The sequence below is a fragment of the Taurulus bubalis genome, assembly GCF_910589615.1.
Source record: "Taurulus bubalis genome assembly, chromosome: 7".
NCBI lineage: Eukaryota > Metazoa > Chordata > Actinopteri > Perciformes > Cottidae > Taurulus > Taurulus bubalis.
In genome coordinates, this window is record NC_136595.1 from 24,905,423 (window position 1) to 24,931,856 (window position 26,434).

At 42.1% G+C, this 26,434-nt stretch overlaps 3 protein-coding genes across 6 annotated transcripts in view; all 3 read left to right on the forward strand.

Moving 5' to 3' along the window:
- The window catches only part of ddr2a (discoidin domain receptor tyrosine kinase 2a), a gene marked incomplete at its 5' end in the record, with an annotated part of 52,053 nt that extends 44,356 nt beyond the window's left edge, over positions 1–7,697 (forward strand). Inside the window, 15 exons of the mRNA XM_079220986.1 lie at positions 131–233; positions 878–1,109; positions 1,209–1,356; positions 2,083–2,185; positions 3,333–3,516; positions 3,606–3,846; positions 4,063–4,128; positions 4,713–4,849; positions 4,954–5,164; positions 5,266–5,498; positions 5,606–5,733; positions 6,187–6,384; positions 6,471–6,705; positions 7,224–7,373; positions 7,455–7,697. Coding sequence (XP_079077112.1) covers positions 131–233; positions 878–1,109; positions 1,209–1,356; positions 2,083–2,185; positions 3,333–3,516; positions 3,606–3,846; positions 4,063–4,128; positions 4,713–4,849; positions 4,954–5,164; positions 5,266–5,498; positions 5,606–5,733; positions 6,187–6,384; positions 6,471–6,705; positions 7,224–7,373; positions 7,455–7,586 — 2,501 coding nt within the window. The 3' untranslated portion in view covers positions 7,587–7,697. The remainder of the gene's footprint in view (positions 1–130; positions 234–877; positions 1,110–1,208; positions 1,357–2,082; positions 2,186–3,332; positions 3,517–3,605; positions 3,847–4,062; positions 4,129–4,712; positions 4,850–4,953; positions 5,165–5,265; positions 5,499–5,605; positions 5,734–6,186; positions 6,385–6,470; positions 6,706–7,223; positions 7,374–7,454) is intronic.
- Positions 7,698–10,162: 2,465 nt separating this feature from the next.
- Positions 10,163–14,411, forward strand: hsd17b7 (hydroxysteroid (17-beta) dehydrogenase 7). Its single transcript, XM_079220456.1, has 9 exons — positions 10,163–10,280; positions 10,987–11,193; positions 11,310–11,402; positions 11,551–11,665; positions 13,351–13,545; positions 13,666–13,779; positions 13,874–13,930; positions 14,018–14,116; positions 14,195–14,411. The coding sequence occupies exons 1-9, from the start codon at positions 10,246–10,248 to the stop codon at positions 14,312–14,314; spliced, it is 1,035 nt and encodes a 344-aa protein (XP_079076582.1). The 5' UTR covers positions 10,163–10,245; the 3' UTR covers positions 14,315–14,411.
- A 3,765-nt stretch (positions 14,412–18,176) lies between these two features.
- serbp1a (SERPINE1 mRNA binding protein 1a) lies at positions 18,177–25,097 on the forward strand. 4 transcript variants are annotated; one of them, XM_079220941.1, is made up of 9 exons: positions 18,177–18,508; positions 19,926–20,115; positions 20,628–20,771; positions 20,901–20,972; positions 22,321–22,392; positions 22,543–22,714; positions 23,151–23,195; positions 23,318–23,527; positions 23,722–25,097. In XM_079220941.1, the coding sequence occupies exons 1-9, from the start codon at positions 18,253–18,255 to the stop codon at positions 23,773–23,775; spliced, it is 1,215 nt and encodes a 404-aa protein (XP_079077067.1). In that variant the 5' UTR covers positions 18,177–18,252; the 3' UTR covers positions 23,776–25,097. The 4 variants fall into 4 exon arrangements, with proteins under 4 accessions (XP_079077067.1, XP_079077068.1, XP_079077069.1 ...); XM_079220942.1 differs by having other exon boundaries at positions 22,546–22,714; XM_079220943.1 differs by lacking the exon at positions 20,901–20,972.
- Positions 25,098–26,434: the final 1,337 nt, after the last annotated feature.

Genomic DNA, 26,434 nt, shown 5'->3' on the forward strand with positions numbered 1-26,434 from the left:
GTCTCCAAGTAGTCGCTTCCCTTCTCTTGGTGAAATACAGGATAAAATAAACAGGATGAGTGGACGCTCATCTGTTGACCTTCCCGACCTGATCCATCCCATAATCAAACACGTGGTTGTTGTGTCTCAGGTGTGTGTCGGTATCCTCTGGGCATGTCGGGAGGGCAGATACAGGACGAGGACATCTCCGCCTCCAGCCAGTGGTCCGAATCCACCGCCGCTAGATACGGCAGGTATGTATGCACACACACACACACACACACACACACACACACACACACACACACACATATGCACAGACACACGCTCGAACACGCGCTTCATTGTATGTTTACCCTGATAATGAGTGTGTGGGGGGGCTTATCCTGCAAAGGTGCCTGTTTATTTGTAGTAAGCCACAAACTGGGGTATCAGTTCTACTTACAGCCACATGGTCAAGGAAGAGTGTGTGTGTGTGTGTGTGTGTGTGTGTGTGTGTGTGTGTGTGTGTGTGTGTGTGTGTGTGTGTGTGTGTGCGTGCTGCAGAACTTGGGTGGCCTTCAGTAAGTATCAGGATAATGATGTAACACACTTAACCCGTCCATCCCGGGCTGTGTTTTTCTCCGCCCCTCCCGGTCCCCCCCTCCTCACCCCATGCAAGCTCTTTGCCCAAAATGAACACTTTAAGACAAATTTACGACTCAAGACTTCACCGAGATGTTTTTATAGCGGGCTGTAAGAACTGAAATCCGCGACCGCACTCGCTTTTCCTTTCCTCTCACCTTTTTCCTCTCCATCCTGTTCCACTTATTTCTTCCTCCCTGGCCCTCTTCCCTTTCCTGCTGTAATACGAATATGAACATCTAACGTCATTTCATCCTCTCTCTCCCTCACCCAGGTTGGACTTCGAGGAGGGCGACGGCGCCTGGTGTCCGGAGATAACAGTGGAGCCGGACAGCCTGAAGGAGTTCCTCCAGATTGACCTGCGCTCGCTCCACTTCATCACCCTGGTGGGCACCCAGGGGCGCCACGCGGGGGGCATCGGAAATGAGTTCTCCCAGATGTACAAGATCAAGTACAGCCGCGACGGGAGCCGCTGGATCTCGTGGAGAAACCGGCAGGGCAAGCAGGTGAGTCCTCCCACCGGCTGGGCCTTTGATCGCAAGGTCATGGGGTCGTTCTCTGTCGCCTCTCCGTGAGCTCAAGGTGCGCTTGTTTTGCACCCGCAGGTGATTGAGGGAAACAGGAACGCCTACGACATCGTACTGAAGGACCTGGAGCCGCCCATCATCGCTCGCTTCGTCCGCTTCATGCCCGTCACGGACCACTCCATGAACGTCTGCATGAGAGTGGAGCTCTACGGCTGTGAATGGCTGGGTGAGCGGTGGCTGATGATGATGATGATGATGATGATGATGATGAGGAGGAAAGAGAGGATGCATAAGGACGGATGAGCGAGGAAGTGCTGAGCAAAGACGACAGTTGGGGCGGAGGCTCAGCTGACTCTCTGACACATATCCTTAAACAACTGCACAACAATAATCATATTAGTTACTATGTTGAATAAACACTTTTATTTGGTTGCAACGCAACACATTCTCAACTCATCAGAGACCGCCTCTTGGTTGGTGGTAAACTATACGAGGTTAGATACTGTAGATAACCCTCTAGCATCTTTATATGCATGGTGTCTTTCAGGCAGTTAGGTTTAGGCAACAACACCACATAGTTATGGAGAGATAAGAGAGCTCGGTTGACATTAACTTGACTGGCTAACAACTTCTTTAACTGTTCTGCTGGTTACATTTTAGATCCAATCAAAGAGAAAAACCAAGTGTGTTATGAGGGAAAACCATATTATCTCCATATTATCTGATAGCTGAAGCTTTGTTGTTGACAAAGTCGAATAAAAAATAGTGAAAATGTTTTGGTGAATGTGGGTAGCTGAAGCTTAAAACTACTATTTTGAAACAAACTTCTGTGGTTTTGAGCAATACTCCTCTGAATGTGATGCATTTTTAGAATGATGGACTAACACACAAAGTTATGAGGTTATTTCATCTCAATAAATTAATACTTTTCTTCATTCTTTCTTCTTTACAGACGGCCTTGTGTCGTACAACGCTCCAGTAGGAGAACAGATGAGCTTGCCTGCTTACCCTGCCTCCTTCAATGACTCTGTCTATGACGGTGCCGTCATCCACAGGTGTGTGTGTGTGTGTGTGCGTTTCTGTGTGTGTTTCATTATTCCCTTTCCTTCCTGTTTCACCCACTACACTGCTTCATTATTGCTCTCACCCTTTGTCTGTGTTTTTTCGCCCTTCAACTTGTTGTGGCCCCGTCACCATGGGGAACGTGACAAGGTCATGGTGGTTTACTTAGTTAGGCAATACCTCATATAGGAATGACTGAGTCAACCGTGCTTATGGTGTTGAGAAACCGGAACGAGACAATCATTCTCTTAATGACGGTGGTTTGGTGAATAATGTCCTCCATGACACAGACAGGCTTCCTTCTCCATGTGGAGGCAGAGAGAAAAGAAAATGGCCTTTATTACGATGTCACAGCTAAACGCAGACGACAAGAACCGGCTTTACAATGCCGCCACCTAGTGGTGAAAGGTTGCACCGGTTTACAGAAGTGCTTGTGAAGAATCTGCTCGTGCATATAATATACAAGAAATTTGCCTCTGTATTTTTTGGCATTTCTCCCAAAGCACTTCCACAAAAATATAGTGGTGTAGTAATGTTGTGGCATGATAATAATAATCATTTATGTTATTGTGTCGCTTTATATTTTGGTGCGTTGGCAATTTTTTTGCTTTAATGTCAATAAAGCCACATTGAATGTAATTGAATAGCAGCCATTGAACAATGACAAAAGAGCTGGAGAAATGAAAGTAAAGAATAGACAGAACTGTTGTGTGTGAAAATAGTTAGTTTAAAATAAATAGGTGTAAATATGAATAATAATAACAGTTTAAAAAATAAAACTAATTTAGAAATATGACATTGACTTATTAGTCAAGTATTCTGTCAATTGTAAACAATACAAATAGTGCAAATATATGAATACATACTAAATGGATATACATGGACAGTGTGTACATGTGAAGGATGTGGGATTTATACTGACAGAACCAGATGATATGTGCATATCAAAAGCAGGGACTATGTTGGTGTTCTTGTGTCATTGACAGGGTGTAACTGATATTAAGTGTACATCAGAATGGCGGCATGCAGTTATTTTGGCGTACAGTGTTATTGATGACCAGAGAGATTCAGGTTCAGAAAGTTTGATGAAGGGACGTTGCTGTGTCTGCTGCCTCTCTTTGACTCGTCTCTGTGTCTCAGCATGACCGAGGGCTTGGGCCAGCTGACGGATGGCGTGTGCGGCCTGGATGATTTTACGCACAGCCACGTCTACAACGTGTGGCCCGGCTACGACTACGTGGGCTGGACCAACGAGAGCTTCCCCAGTGGATATGTTGAAATCATGTTTGAGTTTGACCGCACGCGCAACTTCACCACCATGAAGGTGAGGTTCTCCCGATGACACAAGCGTTTCCCCAGTGTGTGTTTGTGTCATTTTTTTAAATCCTTAAACGTGTCTTCATCTGCGCCCAGGTGCACTGCAACAACATGTACTCGCGGCACGCCAAGGCCTTCCGCCAGGTGGTGTGTTACTTCCGCTCGGAGGCGGACTGGGAGGCCACGCCGCTCACCTTCATCCCCGTGGAGGACGAGAAGAATCCCAGCGCCCGCTTCGTCACCGTCAACCTGGCCAATCACATGGCCAGCGCCATCAAGTGCCAGTTCCACTTTGCTGACGCCTGGATGTTGTTCAGCGAGATCACCTTCCAGTCAGGTAGAGACCGAAGAACTGTGTGTAGGATCTGTGATTATAGCAAGATCTCTCATGTACAAAAACCTAGTTTTACCTCTTTTACTTCTTCACATATTTGAAGACTCAAAAGGGTATATCATGTGTTATTATTAGTATTATTAAAGTCTGTTTTGAGGCCTTCTGATTTAAGATGAGCAATTTAATTTCTAATCATCTCTGTGTCATCTTTTTTTTTAGATACAGCCATGTACAACACCACCCTGGCTCCACCCAAGACGGGACTGCCACCAAACATACAACCAGGTCAGTGATCACGCCGCGCTCACACACCGGATGAAGACCTGCACACGTTTTATGAAATGCATGGCAAATAACAAAAGACAGCATCTTTTTCGTTGCATTTGAACAATGTCTTTATTGTCCTGTAAAAGGGTTTTCTAAATGCAGCGGCAAGAAAACACAAATACATGAATGTATATATATATATATATATATATATATATATATATATATATATATATATATATATATATAAGAAATACAGACTACATAAATGGCTCTTATCAGTAAGGATAGGGATGATATGAAGTGTAGGCTGTGCAGGGAACAATGAGGCAGTTTATCAGAATTGAGAGCATTTATTGTACAGATTCCTTAATTCCTGAAAGAGATTCTGGCTTCCTGTTTTTCACATTCAGATCCCCAAAGCAAGAAATCAATGAGAAGGTCAAGACTGAGTAAAATAACTGTAGAATTAACAATAAATGAACAATAGTCTAATACTCTTTGGCGTATATTATCTGGTTTGCGTTGCTCATTCAAAGAACTGCAGGGTGCCGCTTGATGCAGACAGTCAAAAAGTGTCTCTCCTTGTCTCCCTTCCCCAGAGGACGACCCCACCCACAAAATAGACGACAGCAACACCCGGATTCTGATTGGTTGTTTGGTGGCCATCATCTTCATCCTCGTGGTCATCATCGTCATCATCCTTTGGAGGCAGGTGTGGCAGAAGATGTTGGAGAAGGTGAGCTCCAGTCAGAAACGCATCAGATCATTTCCATTTTTTTGAGTCTTCTTTCGGGAGGTGGTCAGATCTGTTCCTTCACCCCTCCACGTCCTTTATTCTAGGCCTCTCGCCGGATGCTGGACGATGAACTAACTGCTAGTTTGTCAATACAGAGTGAGACGTTCGCTTACACCCACAACCAGTCGAGCACAATCAGCGAGCAGGAGTCTAATTCCACCTACGAGCGCATCTTCCCCCTCGGCCCAGACTACCAGGAGCCGTCGCGCATCATATGTAAGCTGCCGGAGTTTGCTCAAAGCTTAGAGGAGCCCGGTAGGTGGAAAAAGAAAACCCTGTCTGTCTCACATCCACAGCGTGGACAGTCCCTTATCTCATTGGCATGCTCAGTCACAGTTTCCAACATTGTGTTCCAGCTTCAAACAGCACAGCAGCTTCCAAATCCACCACGACCACCGCCGTCCAAGATGGCGCCCCTCACTACGCAGAGGCGGACATCGTGAACCTGCAGGGCGTGACGGGAAGCAACACGTACGCCATCCCCGCGCTGGCCATGGACCTGTTGTCGGGGAAGGACGTCGCCGTGGAGGAGTTCCCACGGAAGATGCTCACGTTCAAGGAGAAGCTGGGAGAGGGCCAGTTCGGAGAGGTGCGTGTGCATCTTTCCGCCTTTCTTCTCACTCCAGCTGTTCCTCCATCTTTAGATGAGCTTGAAGTGGCACAGTTTTAAACGTTGCATTCCTCCTCTCCCCTCAGGTGCACCTGTGTGAGGCAGAGGGAATGCAGGAGTTCATGAATAAGGAGTTTTTATTTGACATCCCCGAGGACCAGCCAGTTTTAGTGGCCGTGAAGATGCTCCGTTCAGACGCCGACAAAAATGCACGGTAAGGACTCCGCGTGCCCGAGTGATCGGCACCAAACACCTACAGTAAATTGCGGGTGATAAGGCGCACCCTTTTATTAGCCGCATCTACTAAAAACCCAAAAGAAGTTGCATTTAATCATAAACAAGCCGCGTTGGTTTATAAGCCGCTGTTACTGTTGCTGCTGCTACCGCTACTGAGTTACTAGCTAGTGCTAGCTAGCTCACCAGTGCTAGTTAGCTCGCTAGCTAACGCTCGCTAGCTAACATGTTTCTGCAACTGCTGCTAAATTTAGAATCGAAAAAATCCTCAAATTAGCCGCACCAATACTTAAGGCGCACGGGTCAAAGTTGAGGAAAAAAGTAGCGGCTTATAACTAAAATTTTACGGTACATGTTTAGCCTGCGCACGTACATGAAACTTGAAATAATGACGTTGATACATTCATGATTTCTCTCTGTGTACAATCTGTAGGAACGACTTCCTGAAAGAGATAAAGATCATGTCGCGTTTGAAGGACCCCAACATCATCCGCCTGCTGGCCGTGTGCATCTACAGCGACCCTCTCTGCATGATCACAGAGTACATGGAGAACGGAGATCTCAACCAGTTTCTGTCCCGCCACGAGCCTGAAGGGCAGCTCGCTCTGCTCAGCAACGCGCCCACAGTCAGGTGGGTCCAGGAAACATGAGAGAGGCGGCCGCGTACATGTCATTTTGGGGGTTTTCTGATCCCCACATTGTTTCTCTTCTCTCCAGCTTCAATAATCTGTGCTACATGGCGGCTCAGATTGCGTCAGGGATGAAGTACCTCTCCTCTCTGAACTTTGTTCATCGGGACTTGGCCACGCGGAATTGCCTGGTGGGCAAGAACTACACGATAAAGATAGCCGACTTTGGCATGAGCAGAAACCTGTACAGCGGGGACTACTACCGCATCCAGGGCAGGGCGGTACTGCCTATACGCTGGATGTCATGGGAGAGCATCCTGCTGGTGAGGACCATGACTTAAAAGGAATACTTCGCCCACGAAATGACCATTTGTGTGTCAGCTACTCACTTGTGTGTCAGTAATTTTCTCTGTTTTTGGATTCTCCCGTTCATCATGGAGGTGAAATGCAAGAAAGATAGAAGGTTTCTGCAGAAATTCAATTAACCGCGGGTGATTAATTGTTCTACAAATGGACGTTTTGGTGGCGAATTATTCCTTTAAAGTGAAGAAATGCAACTGAAATTTCATACTAAGATAAAATGTTGCCACAGACACTCAATATACTGTATCCAGTACACGTAATACTTCAAATATACAAATATTGCAATACTTTCATCGGAGTGCCATTGTGTCTCCCCCCTTCCTTCACCAATAATGACTTGACAGACATTTATTTTATTGAAACTCTCCACGATTGCCAATTTAACAAATATTTGACTTTTATTCCAGAGATGTAATCCTTTGTTTTGTGTTTACTTGCCGAACTGATAGACATCATGTCCCTGTGTTGTGTTCTGCAGGGTAAGTTCACCACGGCCAGCGACGTGTGGGCCTTCGGGGTCACCTTGTGGGAGATACTAAACTTCTGCAAGGAGCAGCCCTACTCCCAGCTCACCGATGAGCAGGTGATAGAAAACACCGGGGAGTTTTTCAGGGACCAGAAAAGACAGGTGAGTGTCGCAATACATTTAATTCACATATAAAACACAAGCATATTCGCTGGTTTAACTCCTGGCCTCCATGCCGTGCAGATCTACCTGCCTCAGCCTGTGCTGTGTCCGGACTCGCTCTACAAGATCATGCTGAGCTGCTGGCGGAGGAACACAAAGGAACGGCCCTCCTTCCAGGAAATACACCGAGCCCTCCTGGAAATGCAGCCGTAAGCCGAGGGGGGCGATGTTGAATTAAGACAGTGATTCCCAGACTGCTCATCTCTGGAAGAAGAAAAAAAATGGTGCAAAGACAACGGTATATAGACCATGATTCAGACACGATCCAGGTTCAAGCTATCTTGTTTCAGGAGAGAGGGCCACCTGTGGGCTCCAAGCTGCGATTTTGGAGACGCTGATTCATGGACTTACACTCTGCAAAGATGGACAATACCAGAGACTTTTGGTGTGTGTGTCAGTTTGAGCTTAATTGGCTCAATCGGATGTTTTATAGACATACAGGTATTATTAGAAACAAAATCTATTCTGTGTTACAATACGCAAACCCCGAAGGTTTGGTCGTGATGTTTTCAAAAAATAAATGTAGCATTCAAGTGACATTTGGCACTTTGGAAAATGTATTTTGATTTTTTTTTAATGAGTTAAAATTTCCCAAGTTACAATGTTTGCATTGCTGAAGAACTTTGTGTTTCCTTTTGGAAGACGGGGGAAATGTGACTGTTTCATTTCTTTTCTTTTAAAAGTATTTCATCTCAGACAAACTCAGACATTTAGAACAACAAGGAAAATATTGGTAACACTTTCCCATGACTAGTGCATTATAAACATATTTATACTGTATTATAATCTGCTTATAACACTGTAAAGTTATAGTTATGAGCACTCATACATGTGCATGCTTTAAAACAATAATCATAACACATTCTTAAGCATTATTTAATGACTTGTAAGGTCAAGAATCATAATAATGGCTGGTCACTTGTCAAGGATGTGTTATATTTTAATATTGTAATAAATTATAATCTTTTAACAATGCATTATAAATCATTAAATCTGCAAGAACAACACACAACACATAGTACAATTATGTTTTACTTCACTGAAAGAAAATAATGACCAGTTAGAGTAATTTATAATCACGATTATGCATTATAAAAAAAACATTATAATGTATTTTATGGAAATTATAATACACAATGATCCTTTCAAAACAAATGTCAGTGAATGGCCAGTAATTATAAATAATTATGATACTGACCTTATAAATAGTTATATAATGCTGTATAATTAGTTATGATTATTGTTATAAATCATTATGAATGAGTGCTTGTAATTATACAGTACAATAAGCAGATAATAATGCATTATAATTATGTTTATAATGCATTATAGACCTATACAGTGTGACTACAATATCAAGAAGCTCCGTCTTTCTCATCCCTGCAGTTTTCCTTCTGTGATTCGAACACAACGTGTATATGATTGTGTATTTTCAATAGATATACATCTAAATCTCAAAAAGCAATATTTTGTATTAATATTTATATGTTCATATGTGTTTGTCCGATTATGTTTTGTTGATATATTTGTGGATTCATATTCTCTTTAACTTGACGTTTATCATATTTGGTGTTATTCACTAACTTCACCGCTCGCATTTCAGATCTAAAGACCAAACTAACTGCAGCCGAAGATTTTGTTTTGTTTGTTAGTTTGTTAGTTTGTTTGTTTGCCACTGCAAAAGTGTAATTGTCTCACGTTGATCACAAAATGAAATGTAATTCTTTGATAATTGATCAGATGTTGCATGGTGCTTATCGGGAATGCAGGTTGGGTTTCTGTCATGTTGGTTAGACGGTAGGTTTTTACGGTCCGCATCGTTGGGAAGATGTTGGAGTCGATGCAGACATGCTTATAGTTCGTCTCAGTTGGCAAAGAAAGTTCCTGTTAAATCAGGAATGTAGAGGGAATGGGAATATCCAGCCTAATTAATGTGTTTGATTGGAACTGAATGACTGCTTCAGATAAGTCTGTATTAGCTAACGCAGCTAATGACTTATTTCCAGGTTTTTTGTTTTTAATTTTATTGGCGTGTGCTGGATTCTTTCCTCTTCTTCTCCACCACACGTCTGTGTATAACTCTCTCGTAGCTTAAACTTCATACTGCATACCACTGTTTACCTGCCACTTCAGCTGTATTTACAGGCTCTACCCTCTTATCAGAGGCCTGGTTCATAAAAGACGCTTATGTCTGCCCTTATGCATGGCATTTTCAACGTTTCTGTGGAAGCTCATCCTTATCTTTCTGTGTTTTGCAATCCTGGCAAAAGATTAGTACAAGTAAGTTAAATATTCATTTTGGACACACATTTGGGTGTTCATGCAGCGTGAGGTGATTCTCATCAGATAAAGAAAATCTTTTCATTGCATTTAAAATCTGTGTTTTTAAATTAGTTGTGGGCACCCTGGTAGATTTCATGATTAGTTTTAATACATTTTTGTACTCAAATGTTTGTTTGTTTTCGGGGAGAATGGTTTTATATACGTTGTAAACAAATGTTGTACATTGATGGACGAAATACAAATAAAATTTAAACAGAGAACTCTCACTCTCTGTGAGTGCTCTTGTATTGCCTCATTCATGACTTCTGATTATCTGGACCTGTGTGGACGGGGCATCAAACTGAGCAGACTGGTATCCGGTCCTCATTGGCTGAGAGCTGCCGCAGTGTCCAATCACAGCGCGGGGGCGGGGTTAAGTACATGACTCCACTCACTCAACCGGATACAGGACTTGGTTGCATGGAAGGAAAGAAGATCCGCTAGTAAAACAGTTACTATGCAGTTTTGACTTCAGTTTTGACCAGAAAATATGAATAAGGTGGTTTTGGTGACGGGAGCAAATAGGTAACCGCTGCATTAATTGTTTTTATTATAAACCTCGAGTCTGGCATCTAAAGTTTAATTCACGACACGAGACATTTCCTCAAGGTCTTTTTAGTCATGTTAGCTGTTGGTTTATTCCAGTGGTGCAATGTAACCACGGCGAGTACTTTTACTCGAGTACTGGACAATATTGAGGTACTTGTAGTACTTTCTTGAGTACCTCCTTGTCTGCTTCTTTACATAAAGTAATTTAAATGAGCTCCAACTTCACCAGCTGCAAAATTAAAAGTGATGAAGACATTAATGCAAGTGCAACAATAATTATAATTCAGTAATATATATAATTCTGAAATGATATTGAGTCTGATTCTGCATAATGAGTGCTTGAAGTATACTTTGATGCTAATACTTTTCTACTTTTACTTAGAACCTTTTTCAGAGTATTTATATTCGGTATTATTACTTTTACTGGAGTGATCTGAACACTTCTTCCCCTACTGGTTAATTATTTAAGTCATGCATGTTGTATTTATCCAAATTGATTTATTAATGTGACTTTTTATTTTATTTTAAACCCCTTGCCAAAAGAGTCCTGGCCCCACAAAGCAGTGTAATTGTGTCACACACAGAACATGTGTGTGGAATTGTTTCGGTCTCTAACGTAATCAAAGTGAACCCTGCTTCTGCCGTGATGACGGTATTTAATGCCGTTGTTGTCTCCCTGCAGCGGCATCGGCCTGGTGCTGTGTGAGCGTCTCCTCTCGCAGGACACGGAGGGTCTCCAGCTGTGTCTGGCCTGCAGGAACATGCGGCGGGCTCAGGCCGCTCGCTCGGCCCTCCTCGCCTCTCACCCCGGCGCCCAGGTGGCCCTGCTGCAGGTGGACACCAGCAGCATCTCCTCCGTCCTCGCCGCCGCTCAGGAGGTCAAACTCAGGTGGGAGGATGCACAAAGAAACATTCACATCGAATTGTCATCACCACAGGCCAGGTTAAAGTCTGTGTGTGTGTGTTACAGAAGTGCATATATGTGATTGTGATTGATTCCTGCAGGTACAACCGTCTGGACTACCTCTACCTGAACGCAGGCATCATGCCGAACCCACAGTTTGATGTGAAGGCCTTTTTCAAGGGTCTCTTCTCCAGGTACTTTGTTGATCTATGCAGCGACTCCAAATGACCGAGCTGCGTCGGCGGCTTTGTATTCTTCAGTATCATTTTTTTTTTAAATAGCTCATTCGGATCTCAATTCTATCGCTCGAGCTCAGGTTTCTATATAACATCTTTGTTCCAGCCGTATCATCGCCATGTTCTCCACCGGTGAGGGGATTCTAACGCAGAAGGACTGCGTCACCTCCGATGGCCTGCAAGACGTTTTCGCGACCAACCTCTTCGGTCACTTCCTGCTCGTGAGTAACTGCTATTTTGGCTGCTGAATAATATAGTATAGTTTTATCCAAACACATATAATCTAGTGCAAAAAAACATGTTTCCTTCAGTTTTCCTGCAGGGACAGTAATTCTACTCAGCTGTTTACCCTTAATGGAAAAAATATAGGTGATACTGGATCCATCTGTCATTGAGCAACGCTGCTCATTAAATATTAACAGTGCTGTTCTAGTTGTAAGGTCAATGCGGAAGGTATTCTGCCGACTGTGCGTTTGCAGATGAATCCTGTCGCGTATTAAGTTGCCATCACAGAGAAACCTTCTCAAAACACTTCTATGCTTCAGCTGAAGTGACACATAATGTTTTTGGTAATGTTCTTCTGAAACGCTCTATAACGTGTGGCAGGAATTTAACGTTGCTGATTATTTTAAAGGAAACTAAAAGGACTCGATGGGGAAAGAGATGCTTGAAATCTACAGTATATCTTAACCAGTTAATTAAACAAATATATATTTAACTTTTATTTATACATGGTATTCTCCTGGAGACGCAGGGTCTCATTCACACAAAAACAATGCGACAGGAAATTCATACAGATACAAAATAGAACACAAACATAGAAGTGATATGTGCAAAAGAGGCAAAGTGAGAGTTTAAACCTATGAACAAAAACAGGTGCAGACCCAAATAGGATAGTTTGAGACTCTCACTGTAAGATAACCCTCTCAGAAAAATATTGAGGTTTCACAATAATACACTATTATTGATGAATGATCCTTAAAGGAATTAGAATATAATTATGTTAAACAGATATAATAAACCTGATAAAAGATACCATGTAACCATAGCATATTACATCACCTTAGTTTACAGTTTACAGCACTTTGGCTTGTTGAATGAAATACTAAATGAAAAATAATATCAGCTGTGAGCTTTTAGAATAAAGTCCTTCATCTTACCCACTGTTGAGTCTTTTAAAGCTGAAATAATGAATATCTAAAACCAGAACTTGTCTATGAAATCTTTTATTCTTGCAAGAAGAGGCAAAGTTATACAGAGTCTCAAGGAGTCAGTGCAGCACTGAAGATAGAACGAGTCACACAGAGTTATAGAGGGAGGGACCATGGGGGTTGTATTGGAACATGATGCTCCAGGCAGTGGCAGACAAGAGGAATGCTGGGAAGAAAACAGACAGATGTATCCATCCTGCCCTTAATGTATGACCTGTCCACATAAATACTTTATTACTTAACAGCAGGTAATATGACATTAAGCAGCTGCTGTATGACCCCCTGGTAACCCAACAGGCGTTGATAGTTTCCACATACCGCTTCACTTAGATAAGAATATAAAACACCAGTAATAATATAAAATAGACATTACACCCCACAGAAGTTCTTTCCAGAGTTCTTAAAATCAGTTTGGGGATGAAGGGATGGAACAAGTGAAAGAGCAACGGTTATGGCAGCACTGTTCACTACACATGTACGTGGATAAATAAGTGGGCAGCAGACCAAGGATGTTATAGTGTTGTAGTGCAAAGTTCATGGATAATGATTGCAAGATATGTAAAGGAAGAAAAGTGCATGTGAGTGGATGAACGTGAGTAAAATCATCTGTTTCTCACACAAGGTCTGTTTTTTTTTGTTTTTTTTAATGAGTGTATATTCTTATGCTGTGTTGTCCTCCTGTGTCGTTGGCCCAGATCAGGGAGCTGGAACCGGTTCTGTGCCACGCGGGCCGAACGTCCCAGCTGATCTGGACTTCCTCCAGCAACGCTCACCGCTCAGCTTTCAGCCTCCAAGACATGCAGCACCAGAAAGGCACCCAACCGTACAGCTCCTCCAAATACGGCTCCGACCTGCTCAGCCTGGCGCTCAACACACGCTACAACCAACAGGTCGGCACACGCACACACACACACACACACACACACACACACACACATACCTCCCATGCTCCGTATCACCCGTGTCTTTTTGCATATTCCTGCTGTTTATAACTGCTTCCTGCTCTCTAGGGTTTGTACTCATCCGTCACTTGTCCTGGTTTTGTGATGACCAATCTGACCTACGGGATCCTGCCCTCCTTCCCAGCCGTCCTCTGGACTCTGCTTATGCCCGTCTTTTGGCTCGTGAGTGCAACTCTGATGGTTTTAAATTATTGACACACAGACACACACACACGTGAAGTTTGTATCTGAATGCATCTCTCTTTCGTGATTTCAGATAAGAATATTCACCAATACTTTCACCCTGACGCCTTATAACGGAGCTGAAGCCCTGGTAGGTATAAAGAAGAAGAAAAATAACACATTATCTAATTTTAGTACACAGTTTAGTACAAATTAATTCATGAATTATTTCTTGCAGCTGTGGTTATTTAAGCAAAAGCCTGAATCCCTGGACCCTCAAGCCAAGTACCACAGCTTAACATCTGGTCTAGGAAACAACTACACACAGCCACGAAAGGTACAAGAAATACTAATAATCTATAACCAAATATGAAATAAAAAAAAATGTATGTACTGAGTTTTGTGTCTTCGGCAGATGGACATCGACGTGGAAACATCGGACGCTTTGTATGAGAAATTGCTGCAACTGGAACGTGACATAAGAGAGAAACTGAAGGAAAGACCAAAAGGATCACCGTATTCCTGCAGGACTTGATGCGGATCACACAGTCTGGGAAGGAGAGTGGAATGGACAAGGAATTCACAGCACAAAAAAACAAGTTACAGTGATTCCATTATATATAAAATGTCTGTTATCGGACAAAGAACAGTTATATGTTGTTAGAGTTTGGGGGAATAAAACTGAGCTTTGCCCGTTTCCTCATCCACTTCTTTCAGTCCATCCACAACATAAATAAGTATATTATAACTTAAGGGAACGACACAAATGCACACCTGGATGTGAAGTTTAGGTCACCAACTTTCCAGGACTTTGTCCGATCTGGTTGCTAATTCCACGATCCTCGTGGAAAAACGTGGTGCAGTCTGACAGCAGGCTGTCGGTGTCATCCCAAAAGTTGACATACGTAGGGCGCGCGAGCCCCTCGGCTGCGGTGTACGGCGGGGCCGCCGGCAGATGCGCAGCGTTGCACGCGCACCTGCAATTCCGCTCCGGCGGAGGGTTTGGGGCCGCGCGACCCCAGCAGCCGTCCCCGCGTCCCGCTGCCGGCTTCCCGGCCCCGCGCGCCTCCTCCTCTTCCTCCTCCTCGCTCAGTTTCGGGTTGCAAAAAGCCCACACCATCCCGCAGAAGTAGATGAAAAACGTGCCCATGACCATCACCATGAGCGCGTAGGACTCCATCATGGCTTTGGCGACTGGAGATGTCATCGCTCCCGATCACGCGCAGGAATAAGAATCGGCCGAGTTGCCGAATAGAAGCGCGTTCAGGAGGGACCGACAGCCCGACCGGCGTCACCCGACCAGGGGGTGGGGGGGGACGAGGGACTGCCTCTGATGCCACCCATATCTTTATTAATGTGTGTCATAAAATGAGCATTATGACAGCAAAAGACAAACTGTAGGTGCAATAAACTCCGTTTTATGTTATCAACAAAAAAAACATAGAACAAAATATTTAATTAAACATAATTAAAACATAAATTTGCCTAATTGATGTTTGAGGATGAAACTTAACTCCAGGAAAATCAAATGACAAGTAAAGTATATATATATATATATATATATATATATATATATATATATATATATATATATATATATATATACTTTCATACACATACCAAAAATGTCATATCTATTAATCTACTATATATATATGTATTAATATATATATTAATCTGTATATATTATACATACTTTCATACACATAACAATACTTTCATATATATATTAATCTACTGTATATATTATATATACTTTCATACACACCAATACTTTCATATATATATTAATCTACTATACATACAGATATGTGTATTATAGATACTTCCATACACATACCAATACTTTCATATATATATATATATATATATATATATATATATATATATATATATGTGTGTGTGTATGCTTAAGTGACCCTAGTTCAAAAAGCTTTTCTAAAGCAGCATGTTGCCCGTTAATAATCCAGTTTATTATATTTTGATAAGCTTACAGTTTCTTTTTCAAGCAATTACTGGGGATTTCTTCTATTATTTTTCAGCTGCATGCTCAGAAGTTTCTTTTCGCTCATATTGTCGGTCCGGTTGGTTGAACCGTTGTACAGCGTTTTGTTCTCCATATAAAAAACATGCCCCTCATGCAAAATGACATCTATTGTTTGGCTTTTGTATGGTTTTTGTGGCAGACCTTAAAGGTACAGTGTTTAGCATTCTAGGGGGATCTTTTGGCAGAAATTCAATGTTTTCTTTAGTGTATAATCACCTGAAAATAGGGATCTAGTGTTTGCTACCTTTTAGAATGAGCCGTTACATATATCTAAATTTCTACAGTAGCCCAGAAAGGACAAACCAAAAACTGGCTCTGGATGGGGACATTATTGCGCTTGTTGGCAGGAGAAACTTCAGTAACTCAGAACTAAACTCAGAACTATGCCGCCCAATTCTACACACTGCACCTTTAAGTGCAAAGCTTCATTTTTTCTCCCTGCAATCATTTAACTCAGCTGGCAGGGTTTGACTTTCCTTATAAGGTCAAAGAAAAAACAACCAGCACTCACAAATCCTAAAATACCAACAGTGAGGCTTTCAAGCGTGTGTTTGTTTTTGTTATAGCTTCACGTTTAGACCAAGCTTTAACCACAGGCAAAAAACAAGCCTGAAAACATCTGATGAAATTCAAAGATACACAACTAAACTATAATAAATGAATGATGAATGAATCATAATATTAAGATTAAAGCCATTTATCTGAGCGTTCAATGTTTAGTCCTTGAAAAGTACTTATAATTAAACAAATTCTGAAAACTGAAACGTACAGTAATCCTGCAGGACCTTTTCATATTCCTGGAGGACTATTTTGTCAATATTAGTACACCGACAAATATTAAATCATATTTAAAATTGTGTGTATCCTCTAATGTAAACTACGAATTGATCAGCGATGGCATGAGGCATAAACAAGCATCAGTAAACATGTTTTTAAGTTTTGATTTAATACTTTTTTACATTGTAGTCTGCAACTCTCGAGGCTTTTCAGTTATCATGTTTGAGGGTTTTGTCAAAAACTATCCAAATATGTCTTCTGCTACCATGTGATATAGGAAGTGCATGTGGTGATGCTGCTTTTCCTGTTCTTGATAGTAATGTGGATAACATCCACTAATAGATACCAAGCTCAAACCGTCACTAACCAGCGGGCCAAATGTAAATGCAGTGCTGTTTCAGAACAAAAAAAGTCCCATGTGTTGGGTTTTCCCTCCATGAGTGCAGGATGATGTTTTTACGCAATCATTACACGTATGGAATTTTTTGACATTTCCAGATGTATTGCCAACAAACAAATATAAATATATATGCATAGACAGACACATGAGGGCAAATGAGAATATAAGATATTACAGCTGAGCCTGTCGCCAACTTTTGGTATAACTGGTGTGATTTAAGAGGGAACTCATTCCCACTTATGCGTTTCAATTTCCAGAGCATGTCTCGCAGGCTCCTTCAGTTAACTCTTTACGATGTGTGTGTGTGTGTGTGTGTGTGTGTGTGTGTGTGTGTGTGTGTGTGTGTGTGTGTGTGTGTGTGTGTGTGTGTGTGTCCACAACTAATAATGCAACTTATAATGTGCTACCCCTTTGTTGTCAACCCATCTTTCCCTGGAGGATGATTGTGGCTGAAAAACGAAAGATGTCTTCCAACCACACTATTGCTGTTTATTAAGTGTTTTCACTGTTGCATGCACATACACCCCATTTGCTATGGATCAGGTTTTACTAACTCGAAGGAGTGGTGCTAAATAGCTAAATATAAGTGTGAAATATTGTTTACACTGGGGCCAAGGGCTCAGAGTGGTGTGAATACTTGTTCTCAGCCAGACTTAAAATGCAGGACAGTCTGTCGAGTGTCAACTTGTTTCACTCCTCGATGAGAGTTATTGAACTAAACGCTGACCTTGACTCAAAAGCACAGCTCTGAGCACATCTTATTCAGCTGAAACATTAGCAACAAACAGCTGCACCTGGGGTCTCCCTTAAAGGTTTGTAAAAGGTATCATGTACGTATAAAAGAGGGGCGACAGAGCAGTTAAAAGCTCTTAAGTTTAAAACTCACAAACGGTTACAAATATTATCTTTACGGACTAAGGTTGGAGAGTTTTTCCCCTTCAGGAATCAAAACAAGAGTGTGTGATGTGAGGGCACCCATGCTTGTTCTTTCCAGAAGCTAGCAACACAGGAGAGACTGACATTGTGGGTAATGTAGTTTATCATTGGTCCACCCGGTAGCTGAGTGGATGGAATCTCCTTTCAAAAAAGAACTACACGCCCCAGCGGCGCCAGCGACCGAGGTCCCGGATGTCTATCGCGCCGGAAGAGAAGCAGGTCCTTTTCCCAGCCATCTTGTGGCTTCATCTAGCGAAGTGTTCGCACCAAGCCTCGTAGAATCGGAGTAAAATCCTGCTGAAGGGGCGCCATCATGCCCGGACAAATGCAAGAAGGTTTTGGCTGTGCCATCACCAATCGGTTCGACCAGCTATTTGACGACGAGTCGGATCCGTTCGAGCAGCTAAAGCAAGCTGAAGTGAAGAAGAAGGAAGCTCCTGCTCCTGGTGCCGCCAAGACCGCAGCCCAGCTTGCCAAGCAGCCCAAAAAGGAGTCTCAAAAAGACAGAAAGGTCCCGCTGACCGACAAAAAGGAGGAGACCCAGGCGCCAGTCCCACTAAAGAAAGATGGTGAGATAATATTTCTGCGTTCTTTTTTTAAAAAGCGCCTCTTTTAGCGATGCTGCAGGTAGAAAGATTTCATGCTAACGGGCTCAAGTTGCTCGACTAGCTAGCGGTTCGTAAGCCCCCCTCGCGACATGAGGTCCGCGTGGCCGCTTTTGTGCCCCCAGTTGGCTGTCAATTACTGAAGCGATGACACTCACATAAACGTGGAAAGCAATGGCGTGCGCGGGGCTCAAAGTATTTGGTGATAAACAGTTTGCAGGCCAACTTGTTTTGGCTTGTCTTCCCCCTCCACACACCCAACCCCCCATCGGCCTTGTTGAACAGGCAGAACCCGAACGCCTGGGTAGAGAAAGTGGCCTCGAGGAGTTTAGCTGTTAATCAAATAAAGTAATTTCAGCACACGCACGTGTGGCTTTTAGCTAGATTTAGTCGACGGTATTTATTTAATACAAGCGTTATAAAAAACAATATATATAATATGTAACCACTGTAATTACGTAAATATCATTCACGCGGAAATGCAAATGTCAATGTAGCGTGTTCGTGGGGGATTTGCAGGTGGATGTGGGTCAGACTTAGCAGCGCGCTCATGGTGATGCACCTCGTGGTTGTAGTGTGGGGCGTGTTAAAAGTACAGCCTCCTAACTGCCACTTCCCATCGGCGCACAATGCACGACCAGGCCTCTGATAATTTAATTTCCTGTTTCTGCTATAAAAGATATCATCAATGTAGATTATTATTGTATCTTTTTCTTTTTTTTAAAAAACCTGTTGATTTAAGAAGTTGCATGCAGAGTTGAAGCATCCGGGCACCTACATACAGGAAGTTGGCTCGCCATTTTTCATTCATGCAAGTGTGCCAAGTTGGCTCAAATGCGTTTGCGAGAGAGAAGATGAGACAGGTGCGAGCAGACTATGGTGCACTCAGCTGCCAATGTGTTGTGGACGGTGTCTATTTTGGTAGCTGGTGTTTTAGGCAATGGGTGGGACTTGTTCTGTCACACAGAGCCGGCGGCAGGCAGCCATGTGTCATGGCGGGTTAAACACTATGCAGGAGTTAAGTCCATCCACAGTTTACCGGGTGATTCAACTGATCATTTTTTCAATCGGACTGCGAAATAATAAGTGATCGTGCTGCAAACTCGTGATCCCCTTTTCATAATGTAAAATTACTCCCGTCTGTACATTTTGTGCACTTGTTAACTTTTGATAATTGCATTACACCGCAGGCGGCGACGTATTTGGTAAATGGATCCTACCAACGTCTGTAATTCTTTAATTCTGCACGTTAATTAGAATTATTTGCTCCATTTAAACCGAACAATTGCCTCCCCTTCGTTCTCTTGTCCGGGGCTCCGCAGTTGGCCCTAATCTATCGGTGCTATTGGTCCTCTAATCCTCCTGTTGTGGTCAATCCTAGGTCCCGGCATGAGGAGAATGGGGAGCCGCAAGCCGGAGGGCGAGGGCTTCAGACCCCAGAGAGATTTCCAGGGAGAAGGCCGCCCCCCAGCAGACAGGCGGCCTGTGGACAGGCGGCCCCCGCGTCGCTTTGAGAGGCCTCCTGGTGACGCCACCGAGAAGCCTGAGGGAGGCGAATTCTCCGTGGAAAAGTGAGTTCATATTCTAATCAAGCACATATTGTAATTGAACAGCAACCATATAAGAAAAGGAGAATATATCCACAACATTGATACCTTTTTTGTTTTCTAACTCTACTCGAGTCCAAAGCAGTAGTCACTTAAGGGGTGTGGTCAGCAACTGTTAAAGGCGTTGCTTACTATGATAAGGCGTCGCATGTTGTGGCTCTTTATTGATAAAACTAAAATAAGGGTAAAATGTCCAAATATAGATTGAGGACCAACTTCAAACATCGGTGAACCGTGGCTAACTTGAAACCATATTCACACCTTTTCTGTTTACTTGAAAATCAATCTATATTTAATAAGATGCATGAATGTACTGGTTTCCTGTAATTTATCATCCGCTTATCTTACTTCCCACTTAATCAATCAGAGAGATATCCATGTAGATAGCCTGCCCTAGATCAACGCTTTTGATAGCTAGAGAGAAGTGTGCTCCGATGACCATTTGATTTGACAATGTTATGTCTCTTTCTCTTTAGACCCATTGGCGATAGGCCGATGAGAGGGCGTGGCGGCGGCGGCAGAGGTGGCCCCGGCGGCCGAGGCCGTGGCATGGGACGCAGTGACGGTTTTGACAGCAGAGGCAAACGCGAATTTGATAGACACAGTGGCAGCGATCGATCGTAAGTACTGTTCCAGTTCTTGTATAGCCCTTTAACTATATGAAATATTCTTTATGTACACCGGGTCTGTGGAAGCCGTTGGTGTGCATTTGTCATGGCCTTGGCTAAAGTTAATGTTCTGTTCTGTAGTGGTCTGAAAGGTGAGGAGAAGCGTGGTGGAAGTGGATCTCACAACTGGGGCACCGTCAAAGATGATCTAAAGTAAGTTATTTTTATACATGCAACAAATAGAAAGTTTGCATTACGAGAGGTTGGGGAGTTGTATAACACTTCTCCTTGTATGGGGTATTTTTTTTTTAGAGAATAGTGTTTAATAGCTGCCTCATTTGGAGACGCTTTCCCAGTTTAAATGTTAACATTCTACGCGTGTCCCAGTTGATTTCCGGTAGCAGTAGTGTTCCTACCGTGCTGTGATTGGCTAGTACTCGTTGACTCAACTATTTCACTGATTTTGCGCACAGGAGACTTAACATTTTGCCTTCAGGTCCTCTGCCAGAAAGGGTTTATTATGACTCAAACATGATCTTCTGCTAGACCTATTTCACTAGGTTTGTTTCCTAAACCTAAGGAGATGTCTGAAGGAAAACTTGTTTTGTGCACTCAATTTATGTAGCCAGTGTAGCATCAAAGTGGAATCAGCAAGCTAACAAGCCAACCAACCTCTAAATGAGTAAAATTGTAAAACAATCCACATACTATTGTCACCACGTAGGAAAGCACATTGCAATCGCCGGATGAGTTACAGCTATGTTTGGCTCTTTTCCCTGTAATGGGTGTAGCATGAACGCATGGTGAAGTTGCTAAGCGGGATACAGTAGAACAAGCTACCACTAGCCAATCACAGCACAGTACCACTAGCCAATCACAGCACAGTGGGGGTGGGACTAGACAGAACGCCGAGTCAGCTGGTAGGGGACATAAACATGGTCCCATATGAACCCAAAATACAAGTATGAACCTGGAAATGAGCATCATGTTGACTTTAATAAATCAAGTTATTAATTTTAAATCCATGTTTTAAACATGGGCGCAAAATAGACAAATACACAGGTCCCATAGACATGCAGCTGGACAGATGTACAACCAGGCACCCCCGGGAACAGGTCGAGGTTTGGCACCTTGTTCAGGGACACCTCGGCATTGCCATGAGGAAAACTGGCATCTCTCCAGTTACACACTTTGTACTTGAGCTGAGCAGGGCTGCAATACATCCTACCTTCATGAAGGTTAAAATGCAGAGATTCAGCTTCATGGCCATTTTGACTGCGTAGTGCTGTTTAACTGTTGTCATACTGTTACTAATAATTAGGTGACGGTCATTGATTTAAATGCAGTGGACTAAATATAAATAACACAAGAGTTAACAGCAATATAATTCAACAAATTAATGTAGCTTTTTTTTTTTACACCCGTTAAATAGAGGCCTTTTTATAGAGGTAGAATGTATTGCTTGGCTGTCTGTTACATTAGATTGAGCTAATATGTATTCTTCTGTAAACAGTTTTTAAAAAGAATTCTAGTTCTCAAATGTTTTATTTTATTTTTATAGCGAGCTTGACCAATCGAACGTGACTGAGAACCCTGAGGGAGAGGAGCATCCACCCGCCGACTCTGAGAACAAGTAAGTTATTTTCCGTACTAATGAGTTATTTTGGTTTTACACCTTATAATTAGTGTTTTCCCGTTAGTGTTCGACACAGGAACACCAGCCAACAAACTGGTTTTATATGAAACTTTAACGCTGTGACACCGTGTGTCTGTCTGTGTGTTGAAGGGAGAATGAGGTTGAGGAAGTGAAGGAAGAAGGCCCCAAGGAGATGACTCTGGACGAATGGAAGGCCGTGCAGGACAAGGAGCGGGCCAAAGTGGAGTTCAACATCCGTAAGGCCAACGAGGGAGCTAATTGGAACAAAGGATTTGTGCTGCACAAGTCCAAGGCTGAAGTGAGTAAAAACCACGGGACTGCTCATTCTGCAGAGTAGAATTGTGCATATATATATAAAAAAAAAACTGCAGCAGATGATCCAAGATTACATCAAATTAGTAAAGTGGGAGAACTCTAAAATCACTCATAAAACCTCTGGCAGGTTAATTAATTATGGGTCATATTCTCTCATTCTTGATCTAATTTAAAAAAGCCTGCCAGCAGACTTTGATGTAATTCTAGTTGATCAATGGTTTGCTGAAGAATTCAGCAAATGCATACTGCACTTTTTCAGGCCAGACTCATTTATTCATTATGCTTGAAAGATAGTTATACGTTTTTGCTGGCAGGAGGCGTAGGTTATCATAAGACATTATTTTTTTTTAATCTATATTGGATCATGGTTCATGTATGTTGTGTTAATGTTTGTATTGCGCTGCTTTTCCTCAACGCAGGAGAAGAAAGAAGAGGTGATTGATCCCGAGATTGAGGAGCCCAAGGTAAAAAAAAAAAAATCTCAGTTGCACATTATCTGAACAAAATAAACTAAACGCTTTTAAGCTTACACAATATTATTATAAGCTATATAATAATAATGTTTTACCCGATTTTTCAAATTCAGCTCGAGGATGAACCCCACTTCCGGAAGCCAGCCAATGACATTACGTCCCAGCTGGAGATCAATTTCGGAGACCTTGGCCGTCCGAGCCGTGGACGCGGTGGACCACGTGGTGGCCGCGGCGGTCGTGGTCGCGGCGGACCCGGTGGTGGGCCACCCGGCCCCGTCGGTGGCGAAGCCACTAGGCCGGTCCGTGCACCAAGGCCTGAAAAGGTAAATATTGTCATTAGTACCCAGGTATGACATAAGTTAGCTTTTTGTCAGTAAATAAGGGTTCAGTTACCAATGGAACTTGACTTCTTGATGATTTTCTACAAAGACCTGGCATTTCCTTTCATCCTTTTGAGGCACATCTTCAAATGTTGGCATTTTCTAACTCCTCCTCCTCATCGTTTGCTTTCCCTCAGTCATTCTCTGTGCCCAACGTGGACGACCCAGAGGCCTTCCCAGCCCTGGCTTAAGCCGCGGCCGCGGTTCCTCAGGCCTACAGGAGCCTCCTGAGCACCTCCACTACGAGGCTTGCATGTTCCTGGATCCTTCAGCAAAGTGAAATGATGGAGAAGACTGTCATTAACTATGGCACTCAAAGTGAGGACTGAGTTTTACCCAATAAAAACAAAACGAAGATGGAAAAAAAAAACAGAAATTAACTAAAAAAAAAAACAAAAAAAGAAAAGGACTTCTTGCTACTCTGGAGCAACTTATTGGTAGAGGTTTTGTACTTGGAAACAAAGTAGCAGGGATGTTTTCATACAGTATTTTTTTCAGAGGTTATGCATTGTCCATTGATACATTTTTGTAATTGCTGCTTGAAAATATGCATTTGGAGATGTAAGCATAAGATGGGTGTCGGTTTGAGCCATTGCTTGCTCGCTTTGAAACTGTGGAGCTCCAACCCAAGCTCATACGCTCTGCCACTACAGGTATTTCTGAAGTTACAGCTTCACTCATTAAGATTTAAGGATTTTTTTTTTCCTTTAGCACTGGGGTATTGTTTTATATTTTATACTGGAGGTCTATTCTTATATGATCTTCGGCCTGTAAATCTTAACTATTTTCATAAATTCCTGCAGAGACTGTATTTCACATGGTGCAAATAGGACACCCCTTGATCCTTTGATCAAGTGTCGCTGCCTCTATTCAAATGCATTGATGAAATGGCATCTAAATCTGTATTAAAGGTTCTTTTGTACTGAAATGTACTATAGGAGGAACATTCGGTCATTTTGGAGGAACGCATCGGGGATTACTCCTAAATTTGCATTGATCTGGAGAAATTTGCCAAGTGGATTAATTTGAATCAGAAAGTTATTCCATTTTTTTTCTCTTTTTGATTTCTGATGTATTCCGGGTGCTAAAAAACATCTAATATCCCTTCCTCCCCGCCCAGTTCCTCTTTGATTGCCATTTGCAAGTCAATTACTGCCTTTGCGTTTCCTCTTTAAGAGTGATACGGAGAGGAAGTGTCTTTACACAGTTGAGACGTGGCTGGAGTCTTCTGGAAGCCCTCAGACCTTCTCCCACTGTTTTCACACTCCGCTCCGTTCACAGGTTTAAAGTCGGCCCAGCTTCAGTTTGTGTTTTTGCAGTCTGTTCTGTGCTGATATTTTCCTCCACTGTTGACTTGCCCTGTAGCTTCCACAGTGGCACCACTGCATAATTGCTCTGAAAGAAATACAGTCGTTCATTGCGTGGAACAACTGAAGTGCTCTACAAATGTGTGAATTCTAGCCCTGCTATTAGAGACCTCTGTCGGTAAAATAAAGGTGGTCGATAAATCTTTTGCATTTGTCAGTTTTTAATCCGGCTTTCGTTCAGGAAAGATGAGTTTGCAGCGTTTGCTTTAGCTTACAACCACATGTCTGCATGATGCATCTGTTTACTGACCGGCCGGTAGGAGCGTGTCCAAATGGAAACTTGACCACATTAGTAGGAAGTATGTCAAGAGGTCACCTCCCACTTAAGGGTGGAGATGAGTCAAAGATTAACGTAATTCTCTTTTGTTAGACAATATATTGTGTACTATTTAACAGCATAATGATGCAGGTACATGTTTTCAAAGAAAACAAACATTGACTAGGAAGATAATACATTTAAAATCCCCAGTAAATGAAATGAGTTTCATAAGGGTGACAAAAAGGTAAGTGTAGCATTATCTCGTTAAATGTTGGTGACGTAAATATTTACGCAACATATCGAGGTCATGTTCATATACCGTACTTTTTATGACTTCATAACACTCTGACTTTTAACATACTATATATCCTATGACTCCTGCATGCTATGCTATGCATTTTGTATACTAGACTGACTTTTTACTACGTTTGACACGTTACACTATTGACTTTTTTCATGTTTTTCGACACTACCGTGAGGTTTTTCCACAACATTTTAGACTATTCTATGACTTTCACAACATTTTTGACCTTACCAATTACCTTTTGCATTTTTCGACCTACTATTCTTACTTTTTGACGATAAAACACTAAACTATGACTTGTCAAAACACCATATATACAAATACGTTTTTGACGATTTTTTTTGATCTAATATACTTTGACTTTTTTCTTGAAATATTTTGACATACTACTGTATATTTTTTTTCCAGCATTCTATACTCTGACCTTTTATGACATTTTACAATTCCTTTTTTTGTGACATATTTCATTGCCTGTTTTTACTTATTTTAGTATTACCTTTTTTTTTTGACGGTTTGACTTTTTTTTACTAAACTGACTTTCTTCAATAACTTTTTCAACATGCTATACAATTTATGACATGTTTTCAAATACAATGAATGCTATGACTTTTAATGGCATTTATATACATACATTATATACTTTACAAAGATTTATTTCAAATACTATACTGTAAAATTTTGATGACATTTGTAGACAATTATCCTAAGACCTTTTTCATTACATTTTTCAATATGCTATGACTTTTTATTCAGTTTTCAACATATTGTACTATGACTTTTTATTCAACTTTTCGACATACTTTACCATGACCTTTTACATGAACACACTATACAATTACTTTTGACATTTTTCAACATCCTATAATATGACTTTTATTCATAAAATGTTTTTAAAACAAACTATACTATGACTTTTTGAC

Excerpts from the sequence above, each read along its gene's own strand:
- hsd17b7 (XM_079220456.1), top strand. The coding sequence starts at position 10,246 with ATGAATAAGGTGGTTTTGGTGACGGGAGCAAATAG. Across the intron at positions 11,403-11,550 it reads TTCAAGGGTCTCTTCTCCAG|CCGTATCATCGCCATGTTCT; the intron begins GTACTTTGTTGA and ends TCTTTGTTCCAG. Across the intron at positions 13,931-14,017 it reads ATAACGGAGCTGAAGCCCTG|CTGTGGTTATTTAAGCAAAA; the intron begins GTAGGTATAAAG and ends TATTTCTTGCAG.
- serbp1a (XM_079220941.1), top strand. The coding sequence starts at position 18,253 with ATGCCCGGACAAATGCAAGAAGGTTTTGGCTGTGCCATCACCAATCGG. Across the intron at positions 20,772-20,900 it reads CACAGTGGCAGCGATCGATC|TGGTCTGAAAGGTGAGGAGA; the intron begins GTAAGTACTGTT and ends TCTGTTCTGTAG. Across the intron at positions 23,196-23,317 it reads CCGAGATTGAGGAGCCCAAG|CTCGAGGATGAACCCCACTT; the intron begins GTAAAAAAAAAA and ends TTTCAAATTCAG.